Source organism: Neovison vison, chromosome 2, assembly GCF_020171115.1.
Source record: "Neovison vison isolate M4711 chromosome 2, ASM_NN_V1, whole genome shotgun sequence".
Lineage (NCBI taxonomy): Eukaryota > Metazoa > Chordata > Mammalia > Carnivora > Mustelidae > Neogale > Neogale vison.
The window spans coordinates 26,731,643-26,743,726 of NC_058092.1; the positions used below are offsets into that span (position 1 = coordinate 26,731,643).

Genomic DNA, 12,084 nt, shown 5'->3' on the forward strand with positions numbered 1-12,084 from the left:
AAAACACAGGGACAATCTAAATGTTCCTCAGTGGGGCCTTGAGTAAATACATTACAGTACATCCTTACGGTGGAATATTGTACACCCATTAACAGCAAGGAGGTAAAAGAGACTTGGAATCATGTTACAGTATGAGTTTTGAAAAGCAGGTAATAATTTATTTTGTCTCATTTTCATTAAAAAATATCTGTATAAAGAAATATCTGTAGGGGTGCCTGGGTGGCTCAGTGGGTTAAGCCGCTGCCTTCAGCTCGGGTCATGATCTCGGGGTCCTGGGATTGAGTCCCGCATCGGGCTCTCTGCTCAGCAGGGAGCCTGCTTCCCTCTCTCTCTCTGTCTGCCTCTCCGTCGACTTGTGATCTCTCTGTCAAATAAATAAATAAAATCTTTAAAAAAAAAATCTGTATAAAGGGGTACAGTTACTAAAAGGAATTAATAGTAGTTATTTTAGTGCATCATTAAAATCTGGGGTGATTTAAATTGCTTTTCTCTTTATTTTCAATTTTCACATGACGTGAGGAATGTTAGTATGTTTAACACGTATCCTTTTAAAAAAAGAGCAGTAAATGTCCAAGACAGAAAGCAGGGTCAGGGAGATAAGATGTCTGCTTCAATACTGGCCAACCCCAGAGGTACTGGTAACAAAGCAGTAGACTGTGTTTTTCACCATGTTCCTGCCCTGACAGTGACATGGCATGAAGAGGCAAGAAAGAGGCCCTCCCAGGATCCCTTGGATGCACTCGGAAGAGTCTTCTTCCTGATGGGTCTGATCACCTTCTTAGTTTGGATTCAGAGCTGGCAGATATCCAGCAGCAGCAGGAGCCCCAGGCAGATGATAGCTGGGATGTAGGTGTTCGGTGACTCTTTCAGAGATGCCAAAGTGAAGATAGCCCCTGGAATGGAAAGTGAGGTCCCTGAGACTCCCTGACCCACTCTAGCTCAAACCCTCCCATTCAACACCCCCACCCCCCAACACATACACAGACACACACACACATCCCCTAAACTAGTTGCACTCATCTTTCTGGCCTCCAGAAGAGAACAGAACCAAGAATCAGAGGCCCCTTGAACTAATGTAGCCACTCTCAGAGGGCGAGAAAGAAAGAGGAACAAGCCTGCCAAGTAGGAAGGGGAGGTAGGTAGATGGGCCTTTTAGAACAACTTCTGATCCTTCTCCCTTCTTAATCCTACTGGAGAGGAGGCAGCGCAGGGGTTAGTGGTGTAGATATGGGAAAGATCTGTAGATGAGGAAAGCTCCAGAGATGGAAAAGAAGGCCTGGGAAAGGGGTGGCCATGGTGACAGCAACGGTGACACAAAACCAGGGGATACAGACATGGCTGAAGACATCTGACCTTTTAAGCAGCAGCTGTCATTGTACATCAGCAGTTTGTGTGAGCCGAGCTGCTGGGAGGGGTTCCTCTAGTACTGCCTGTCACAGGGAAATACTCTGCCTTTTTGTTCAGGGACCCCAGTTTCCTTGCTTTCCCACCTGCCAGACACATAACTCCACGGCAGCTGCTGCTTCATCCCCTCGCCTAACGGTAGGGGTGAGGAGAGAGGGGTAGGGGCTTTTAAGTTACAAGACATCCTCACCATGGGGATACCCTGCAGCCAAATGCATCAATGAGGTAGGAAGTATGTTTGAGACAGAATCATGTTATAGTATATTAAGTTTAAAAAGCACCTGTCCTAGTCTAAAGACCATGGAAACTATAGTAGAGCGGGGAGTGTTCCTGGTTCCAGAAAAAAAAAGGTGACAACAGTAAAGGGAACAGCCAGATCTTCTATTACCCTCTACCAGAAGTCCCCATTTCCCCAGCACAGTTGCACCCCCTTACCCATCATGAGCACGGTCAAAAGCAAGTTACTGATCTCTTGCAGCATCGGTGGGCCCAGGACCAGCAGCAGCCCAGCCAGCAGTTCAAGCCAGCCCACAGCCTCTTGGTAGCTCATGGGATCCGGCTGGTAGCCGAACACCTTCAACGGGAATACCTCAGCGAACTGCACAAACAGGGCTTTCTAGGGGTGGCAGGGAATGCCTGTCAGCCACACTCAAAGGTCCACCGCCTGGGCACTCCACGGGGGCCTTCTGTGTCTGCCTCCTCAACTCCCCCAACAAAGGAGCTACCCTGCTAGGTCAGGCCCAGGGCTGAGGTCAGTCTGGAGAGGAGAGGGCCTCCCTGAGGGACTGAGCTTTGGAATCAGGAAACAGGCTTTACGCTCCAAGGAGAAGGGCCGGATGGTGGTGCAGAGGACTAGTTTTCTCACCAGCCTCTCACTGGACTAGACCCCAGCCCCAAATTCCAAGACCTGGAAGTTAGGCATGTCACAGCTTCTCCTTCTTGCTGCCTGGCCAGATTTTCTTGAGGATACTATGATGGGAATATTGGGAGGCTGGGGAGAGGATGAAAGGTTAATTGTTGCTTATTCAACAGATTCCACTCTGAATATGGTATGCTGGGCCTGGACCCCACTGCAGTAGACACTGAGCAGTTAAGGCGCGCAAAGAGGCTCATTGTGCTGAGTCAGGCTCTGATCTGGGCCATATGACGACCACCCGCAGGCCCGCTACCTTTCCCTGCACCCTTACTCCCCACCTCAGCTCTACCCTCCCTACCCTGCTACAACAAAGAAACTTTAAGCCCTCTGGCTCTGGGGATGTACTTCCCCAAACAATCCACCATCCTAAACCAGGAAGGAAGGGCAGAACCCAGGCCTGGGAGAGGGAGGCTGCAGGGATATCCAAGTCTGCTTTTTTGAGAGGCTAAAGAGACTGATGGGCCTAACCACAAGAAAGCTTTTCAGGAGTCTGGAACCAGCCAGGAGACAGGAGGAGGACTTGTAGACGTTCCTCTCCACCTCCATGGTAAGGGCTCTCCAGATTCTGATTCGGGAGAGCACCTAGATTGGCTCCTGCGTCTTGACTAGCTGTGTAACCTTTAGCAGATACACTTCACCTTCAGGGCGACTTTCCTACTCCACCAAGCGGGGAATAATAAATATTAAACCCGCTCCTCACGACCCTCCTAAGAACGCAGGCAAGCGAAGGAGGAGAAGGGGACGGAGAGGGTGCTGGGTCCCCCGCTGCATTCTATCTTCCACCCACAGGGTCCGGACGCATTCCTCTTCCCGCCCTAGGTTAGTGCGGGGCCCCCAGGGCTCTGCTGGAAGATCCGGCCCGCCCTTTCCGTCTAGGCAAGAGTCGGAGGACTCCGAGGAGCACCCTAGGAAGGCGCCTCCGTCTCAGTCGACGTGCTCTCCCCCTGCTCAGCGCCGTCTCGCCGGAAGGCAGTTGGGTCCGCGGGTCACCGGCTCGGGCAGGCGGGCAGACGGGCCGGAGACTGGCCGGGCGCCGGGGCCAGGGCCGGGGTAACTGCGGGGGACGCGGCACCCGCCGCCGTGCAGCCGCCCCCGCGTCCATCCGCCCGCCGCCCCCGCCCCGCCGCTCACCATCTGCTGAGACACGGGAGCCGAGATCTGCTCCGAAAGCTTGGCTGCCCCCGTTAGTGCAAAGAAGCCGCCCAGCAGGACGCGCAGAGCCGCGAGCCCGAGCGCCATGGCCGCCCAGGCCCTGCGGGAGCGAGTAGAGGGAAGAGGGCGCAGCAGGGACGGGAGGGGAAGAGAGGGGAGGGCAGGGCAGGGCAGGGCAGGGCTGGGCAAGGCAAGGCAGGGCCGGCCGAACCCGCCCCCTGCCGCCCGCTCTGTTCCTTCTTCCCCAGGGCTGGCAGAAGACCCGCGCCAAAGCCTCTGCTCCTCGCCTCCCGAGGCTGTTGCCACCCTCTTTTCTGGCGGGGCAGTCCCATCTCACAGATGGGGACACTGAGGCCCACTGGCTCAGCTGACTAAACGGGCCCCTTTGAATTCAGTCTCCTGTCTCCCAGCCAGTACGGAGTCAGTCCAACAGGAGGATCTACACGTGCCTCGCAGAAGACCGGGACTTCCTTCCGGCCTGAGCCTCCCTAGCTTTGCCAGCTGACACCTAACCTCCACGGGCCTCAGCATCTGTATCTGTGAAGGCAGAGGAGCCTCTTCGTTCTGAAGAACAGGCCTAGCACAATGCCTGGCACATGGAAGAGCTCAAAAGTTGTTACTAAGTTATGGAATCATTAGTAATAAACCAGTAACAAGTGGCTATAAATTGTTCTTTCCTATCTTTGTGTAAAATACATTTTCCCTTGAATTTCCCTCCGCTGAAATTAAAATGTGAAAAGTGTTTGAAAACTCAGACACTTGCAACTGCAGGAAGAGAGGCTTCCACTGAACAAAACCCTACAGGCCACTCCTGTCCCATCTGCTATTACCTGAGATCTGTCTAGACCTAGATGGACAAACTTGGTGGTGCGCCAGATTAAGTCAGCTGTCTGGTTTTTTCACTCCCTCCCCGTCCCCAGCTAACAATGTTTACATTTTTTAATGATACAAAAAAATTTAAAGGCCGCTCTCATGACACATGAAAACTATATTGTTTCAATGCTCATAAATAAAAAGTTGTACTGAAACAGCCACACTTGTTTGTGTATTGCATACAGCTGCAACCGCAGAACAGAGTAGTTGACACTGTATGGCCTGCAAAACCTAAAATATTGACTATCTGGCCTTTTATAGAAAACATTTGCCCAGCCCTGGTGGGGAGGGCCATAGAGACCCCTACAGGGGGCCTCAAATTCTCCTGCTGCTTCCATTTCTGGTTAGCCAAGCAGCTTGGATCTGAGTTTTTTACCTCCCCACAACAGGGCTGCCTGGCTGAAGACTGCAATGGCCCATGTGTTTCTAAAGGCCAAGAGGTTTTAACATCCAGGTGTGCCGAGACATTATAAATGCCTTTTGTTACCCTCATTTTTGTCCCTAATCCAGATTATCCAATCAATCAATCAAATAGCTAAATTTGCTACCTTGGACTAATAAAATTATATATAACTATTTATAAATGCATAATTATTAAATTCCTCAACAAAAAGAAAAAATATTACAATGCTTATTTAATCACTGAAAGCACATATCCACATTAGGAAATTATATTTTAGGGTACTTATACAAAATTTAACACAAAATTTTATAGACTCTGGTTAGAAGCAATAGCCATGTTACTATTCTTTCTCCTTTACTAATTTTTCTATCCTTGGAATTAATGATGTGACTGCAAGTCTTAGAGCAGGACCAGAAACCAATAAATTTCTTTGTTTTGACTCCGTCAGAGCAGAAAATGTAGCATCACATAAATAAATAGTTGAAAAGGGCAACAAAAACTTCATTGCCTTTTCATGGAGTTCTGGGTAAGATGTCTTTGCATTTACCCAAAACTGAGTTACAGACATTGATTTAAATACTGATTGTAATTCCAAATCCGAAGATAACTGTACTAGTTTTTCTTCTTCAAAGTCCGTGAGATTACTATTTTGGTGATTCATAAAAGGATTAATTATCCACAAATTTCCTGAACGCAAATCATCTTCTGGTGGATAACAGTCGTGGAATATTTGAGAAAGTCCTTCCAGGTGCTCAGAAATAATGCTTGCAATACCGCTCATATTTAAGTCTGATGAGTTTAAGAATTCAGAAAATGAAGGGAACATGTCAAAATCATTCTCTTGTGCACGCTTCAACCACATTTTTAACTTTTCCTTAAATATATCCATTTTATTATACAAATTGAAGAGGGTAGTCATAGTTCCTTGGAGACTTGAATTGAGTTCATTTATAAGTGAAAAAATATCTGATAAATAGGCCAGCTTTGCAACCCATTCCTCATCAAGAAAATACTTGGCCAAATCGGAATGCTTCTGATTTAAAAAAATTTCAATTTCATGTCGTAATTCAAATAATCTTGTTAAAATTCTCCCTCTCGATATCCAGCGTACTTCAGCATGAAGTGGTAAATTCACATGCTCAGACCCCATTTCTTCACACAAAATTGTTAACATTCGTGAATTCAAGGCATTGCTCTTTATAAAACTTAAAATTTGTGCTGACTGTAAAAGAATTTCATGTAAGCATGGTGACAACTTTGCTGCTGCTAAATGTTCACGGTGAATAAAACAGTGTGTAAATGCCACAGTATTCGTGGCAATTTCTTGAATTTTCGCTCTGAAACCAGAACACCTGCCAGCCATGCTTGCAGCCCCATCTGTACAGAGACCAACACAATGTTTCCAATTCAGAGATTTACTGTCAATGTATTTATTTATTAGTTCAAATATTTCAAATCCAGTTATTTGAGAAGGCATTTCAATGCAACACAGTAATTCTTCCTTTATATCACTGCAATCATAATCAATGAAACGAATATAGCACAAAAGAAGGGTGATATTTGATATTTCTGATGATTCATCTACCTGAAGGGCAAACCACTTGGACTTTCTGACTTTTTGAATCAGCTGGTCTTCAATGTCTGCAGAAAGTTCATCAATCCTGTGTCCAATAGTATTATTAGAAAGAGGAATGGTTTTCATTTTGTCTCCTGCACTTGAACCCAAAACCTCTGAACACATCTCTACTAAATATGGTTTAATTAATTCTTCAGCAATGGAGAATGGCTTCTTGCTGGCAGCAATTTGAAAAGCAATTAAATAAGAAGCTTTCACAAGTGACTTTTCAACTAGTAAACACTTTCTTAAAGAACTATTTTGACATTCCATTTCAAGAGATTTTTGTTCAAAAAAATCTACTGGTTTGTTTTCTAATTCTGAATGCTTTGTCTTCAAATGATGAGAAAGATTTGCTGGTTTCATGTTTTCAGTGGATAAAATTTCTCCACAAATGACACACTGTGGCCTTGGTGAACTTTCTTTTGATCCTGGACAGATAATAAAACCAACTTTTAAATATTCCGCATCATAAGTCTGGAAAAAACCTATTCTTTTTCTCTTTGCAGGTGGAGACTCAAGTTCCGCATCATGTTTCTCATTAGGCATAGGGAAATCTGCATGAAATATGTGAATCACTGTTATTTTCAAAAAGAAATAAGCCATATCTTTATGCCTTCCCCCACACATTTAAAATTTATATTTTATTACTATTTATATTTGTCAGAGGAATACACTAATTAAAGTTGAAACCCAAACCCCAATACTTCCATGGTGCCACTAAAAACTGAATTTCTCCTTGCCCAAAGCTTGGTCACTAAGTAAAGCAAAACTGTAGGCTGTAGTACATGAACTAGCAATGCTATGTATTCAATAGATTACTGGAATTAGGACTGAAGTCCACAGGATACATCAAATTAAGAAAAAATTATTTTACTTTTAAAATTTTCAGAAAAAGGGGCATCTGGGTAGCTCAGTGGGTTAAGGCCTCTGCCTTCGGCTTGGGTCATGATTCCAGGGTCCTAGATCGAGCCCCACGTCGGGCTCTCTGCTCAGCAGGGAGCCTGCTTCCCTTCCTCTCTCTCTGCCTGCCTCTCTGCCTGCTTGTGATCTCTGTCTGTCAAATAAATAAATAAAATCTTTTAAAAATAAATAAATAAATAAAATTTTCAGAAAAAAAGGAAAACAAATGTTTCAAAAAGTTAAATCTGATGAATCAAGATGAAGATATTGATATACTAATATTCATTGTGCCGTATTTTCAATCTTTCCGAATTCTGAAATTTTTCCAAATTAAAGTTGAGGGAAAAAGTAAAGGTTAATTGTTAGAATACCCAGTGTCAATGAGGGCAAAGAGAAATGGGTGTTTTCAAAAGCTGATGTAATTTTTCAATTTTGTTGAAAAAAGCCTTAAAATTCTGTGATAGTTTTTGAATCTGAAATTCTACTACTTAGGATCTATCCTAAGGATATAATTAGTCAAGTGAACAAAAAACCATTTACACAACTTAAAACTGTTTATAATATTAAATAACTAAAAGCAATCTCAATGTCCAATCTTAAGGGACAGATACGTTGCAATCTATGCATCCATTAAGAATCTCAATGTATATTTAAATGTACATTGGTATGGAATGTTTCTGAGGAGCACTGTCAAATGAAAAAGTAGTTCACAACAGTTTATTTTAAACAATCCAATATTTAATCTAGAAATTTTTAAAAAATGTGTAACCACCCACATACGCACATATTACTACCTTCCACATGCAAATGTGCATACAGTATAAATTCATGTACACAAAGAGTGCACCATTTTAACAGGAATATAAAGCAATCAAATTTACTCTGAAAAGAAAACAGGATTCCCCCTGACTCCTACCAAAACAAAGGCACCCTACATCAAAACTCATGATTATGTGTTGACAGACTATGCTTTTAAATACAGTATATTCTGGGTAGTAAAATTATTACTAAAAACAAAAATAAAAAAGTGCTTCGGGGGTGCCTGGGTGGCTCAGTGGGTTAAGCCGCTGCCTTCGGCTCAGGTCATGATCTCAGGGTCCTGGGATCGAGTCCCGCGTCAGGCTCTCTGCTCAGCAGGGAGCCTGCTTCCCTCTCTCTCTCTCTCTGCCTGCCTCTCTGTCTACTTGTGATTTCTCTCTGTCAAATAAATAAATAAAATCTTAAAAAAAAAAAAAGTGCTTCGGGCAGAGTAGGCTACAGAATTAACTGAAAATATAAAGGTAGTGGCAGTTAACATGGACTGGGGCAATAGTTTACAACCATTCCAGGTATGAATTAAAATAATTTCCCTGATCACCAGTATCTCAGACACATAGTTATACTTTTAGTAAATGACAAATCAACTTACAGTGTTTTTAAAAAGAGAACTAAGGTTAAATCACAAATGCTTTTAAAATCACTAATGCTTTTATATAAATATATATCTTAGTAGTTATAATAATTTGTACATTTGAAAAACAGAAGTACACACACAGAGGAAATGTTTGTCCACTCTACACAAAATGTTGTTTGTGTAGATAGACTCAATTTGGTAGTTATTAGCATTAATGAAAATAATTATAAAAGGAATAAATTAGATTTTCAAAGTCTGTGATCCAAGAATGAATGTTTTTACATTTAAGACTAAATGATTCTTTTTGCCTTTATTAAAAAAAAACAGAAACAAACAAAACAGAATAACTTTCTACATATAAAAAGCATAAAGATACATACCTGTCTGACATTCCTTGTGCTGTGTATGTGGTTTGCAAGAGGTGGCCTTGGTCTGTGTGACAGGCTTGCACAACACTGCTTTGTTTTTTAAAAGCCTGGAAGACTGGGAAGATAGAAGTTTCAAGGCATCTGTCTGCGTGATTCCCTAGTTAAAAAATTCAGAAGCCAAAAAGAGAGGTTTTTTAGTACCTTATCACTGATCATAACTCTATCAATTGAAAGGTGGCACAAAACAAAAGAAATATAATTCCTCTGAAAGAGCAATTGCAATGAAGAAGTTACTTTAGAAAATATATACTTATTCCTAATACTTCTAATCAGTATCTGTCCCATTTATTAATTTAAAAAAAACTCTGCCCATAGTAAGGATAATCAAAACAGTGAAAACAATCTTTGCTGATTAGCAACTGGCAATTCAGAAAAATTAGATCTAATCTCAAGCCATATGCAAAAATATATTCCATATTGATTAAAGACCTCAACATTAAAAAATAAATAAATAAAACTTTAAAATCACTGGAAAGGGGCACCTGGCTGCCTCAGTCAGCAGAGCATGTGACTCTTGATCTTGGGGTTGAGTTTGAGCCTTACATTGGGAGAAGAGATTACTTTAAATATCTTTTAAACCTTAAAAATAAATCAAATCAAAGCACTGGAGAATTTTCAAATAACCAGAACAAGGAGAAAGTATTCTCTTTTTAAAGATTTTTTTTTTTAAGTAATCTCTTCACCCAACATGGGTCTCCAACCTACAACCCCAAGATCAAGAGTTGTATGCTCTACTGACCAGCCAGGAGAAGGTATTCTTAAACAAAACAAAAAAGAGTTAAAAACAAAATAGAAAAAACTAATACATTTGACTACCTTGATTTGTTTTTAAAGAAGGTCTTTATACAAGAGCGTTGAAGGATAAGCAACAGAGTTGGGAGAATGTACTGAAAACATGTTTTCCATTCAGTAAATATTTACAGCATGTTTACTATAAACTAGGCACTCTTGTAAACCCTAGGGATACAGCAAAAAACAAGACAAAGAAAATCCTGCTTTTATGGGCTCTACATTCTGTAGGGAGACACAGAAGATAAACAAGTAAAGCAAATATACAACGTATAATTCCAGGTAGTGATTAAGTGTTATGAAAGAAAGAAAGAAACCAGGATAAGGGAATGGAGAGTGATGGTGCTGAGGAGAGGTATTTTTGGAAGAAACACTGGAGCAGAGAGCTTTTGAATACTCAAAAAAGCAAACCATGCAAAGGCCTGAAGTCAGAGGACTCCAGGCAGTGGGATTATAGATGCAAAAGCCCTCAACTGGGAAAGAGTTTAGTATGTTTTAGGAAGAGAGATGAGTATAAAACTGAAATAAAGTAAGCAGGGGCTAGAATGAAATGTTTGAAGGAGGCAGAAGCCAAATTACATAGGATCTGGAAGGTCTTCGTTTTAAAAACAAGAAATTAGGACTGTATTTTAAATGCGAAGGCAAGCCACTGCAGATTTTATTTACATTAACTTTTTTTTTTCTTTAAGATTTTATTTATTTATTTGAGAGCAAGAGCAAGAGCAAAAGCAGAGGCAGAGGGAGCAGCAGAGTCCCCACTGAGCAGGGCGGCTGATGAGGAGCTCAATCCCAGGACCCTGGGATCATGACCTGAGCTGAAGGCAGATGCTTCACCTTTAAGAGAAGGTGCCCCTACATTTACTTTTTAAATAGGCAACAGATGTAATAATTTTGAATTATGTAATGACAGAAAAGGTATTAAAACATATACATGAAGGGACACCTGGGTGGCGCAGTGGGTTGAGCCTCCAATTCTTAGTTTCAGCTCAGGTAGTGATCTTGGGGTGGTGACACTGAGCCCTGTCTCAGGCTCCATGCTCAGAGCAGAGTCTGCTTAAGACTTCTTTCTGGCATGCCTGGGTGGCTCAGTCACTTAGTGTCTGCCTTTGGCTCAGGTCATGATCCCAGGAGCCTAGAATCGAGTCCCACAATGGGCTCCCTGCTCTTGCTCACTCTCTGATAAATAAATAAAATCCTAAAAAAAAAAAAAAAAAAAAAAAGACTCCCTCTCCCTCTGCCACCCCTCTCCGTGTGTGCTCTCTTAGATAAATATCTTTCTTTTTAAATATATACATGAAAATTAAGTTTTCCATCTGTCTGTCTTCTCTATCCAGACTCAAACTTGAACACAACCACGTCCCCAGTTTCTTACACATCCTTCTAGAGATGCTCCCTGTAATTAAGTAAGTTGCTTCTGACTACAAATTGGCAGCATATTATCGGGGATAATATGCACTGTGCTTACAGCAAGCTATCATAGAGGTATATTTACATAACTTTGTATAAAGCTGCCCTAGGAGCAGCTTTACACACTGAATGTACCACAGGTAACCCGAAGAGTCTCTGCAGCTCAACAGTGAATGTTAAAAATATTTGCTATTACAAAGAACGCTATAATAAATATCCCTACATATAAATTAATCCTACATGTGCTAGTATATTTATAGAATAAGGTATTCTAAGTGCAGTTTGGTGGGTCAGAAGATTTTAATTATGATGGTACAGCCAAACCGCTTTCCACAGAGGCATATTGTATCAAATTATATGACCTTCAGCAATGTATGTGAGCCTGTTTCTCAACACTCTAGTTAACACAGTACTGTGAAACTTTTTGCTATTTCTCAAGAAATGAAAAAGTACCTAACAGTAGTGTGGCTAGGCATTTTGCATGTTTAAGAATTACTAGTTTTTCCTCTTCTGCGAACTATCTACTCCTGTCTTGTACCATGTTTTCCTCTAGGTTTTAAAAAAATTCTATGTGATGGGGCGCCTGGGTGACTCAGTGGACTAAAGCCTCTGCCTTCAGCTCAGGTCATGATTCCAGGGTCCTGGGATGGAGCCCCACATCGCATGGGTGGGGGGGGGCGGTGTCTCTGCTCAGCAGGGAGCCTGCCTCCCCTCCTCTCTCTCTGCCTGCCTCTGCCTACTTGTGATCTCTGTCAAATAAATACATAATATCTTTTTAGAAAGACCTTCTATGTGCATTTT

The 12,084-nt window shown here is 42.3% G+C and overlaps 2 protein-coding genes across 7 annotated transcripts in view; both read right to left on the reverse strand.

Annotated features, from left to right (window-relative positions):
• Window positions 1-325: 325 nt before the first annotated feature.
• Window positions 326-3,613, reverse strand: TMEM35B (transmembrane protein 35B). Of its 2 annotated transcripts, XM_044236359.1 has the most exons (4): window positions 3,452-3,613; window positions 1,840-2,020; window positions 775-893; window positions 326-364 (listed from the first exon to the last, which is right to left on the reverse strand). In XM_044236359.1, the coding sequence occupies exons 1-3, from the start codon at window positions 3,557-3,559 to the stop codon at window positions 790-792; spliced, it is 393 nt and encodes a 130-aa protein (XP_044092294.1). In that variant the 5' UTR covers window positions 3,560-3,613; the 3' UTR covers window positions 326-364; window positions 775-789. The 2 variants fall into 2 exon arrangements, with proteins under 2 accessions (XP_044092294.1, XP_044092293.1); XM_044236358.1 differs by lacking the exon at window positions 326-364 and having other exon boundaries at window positions 472-893.
• A 1,349-nt stretch (window positions 3,614-4,962) lies between these two features.
• Window positions 4,963-12,084, reverse strand: part of ZMYM6 (zinc finger MYM-type containing 6) — a 44,924-nt gene continuing 37,802 nt past the window's right edge. For all 5 annotated transcript variants that reach the window (XM_044237771.1, XM_044237769.1, XM_044237767.1 and 2 more), the window contains 2 exons: window positions 9,040-9,184; window positions 4,963-6,920 (listed from right to left, as the gene is read on the reverse strand). In XM_044237771.1, coding sequence (XP_044093706.1) covers window positions 5,089-6,920; window positions 9,040-9,184 — 1,977 coding nt within the window. In that variant the 3' untranslated portion in view covers window positions 4,963-5,088. The remainder of the gene's footprint in view (window positions 6,921-9,039; window positions 9,185-12,084) is intronic.

Coding starts and splice junctions, on each gene's coding strand:
- TMEM35B (XM_044236359.1), bottom strand. CDS start 3,559: ATGGCGCTCGGGCTCGCGGCTCTGCGCGTCCTGCTGGGCGGCTTCTTT. Junction 2,021..3,451: donor CTCCCGTGTCTCAGCAGATG/GTGAGCGGCGGG, acceptor TGCCACCCCTAG/AAAGCCCTGTTTGTGCAGTT. Junction 894..1,839: donor TTTGACCGTGCTCATGATGG/GTAAGGGGGTGC, acceptor TTTCCATTCCAG/GGGCTATCTTCACTTTGGCA.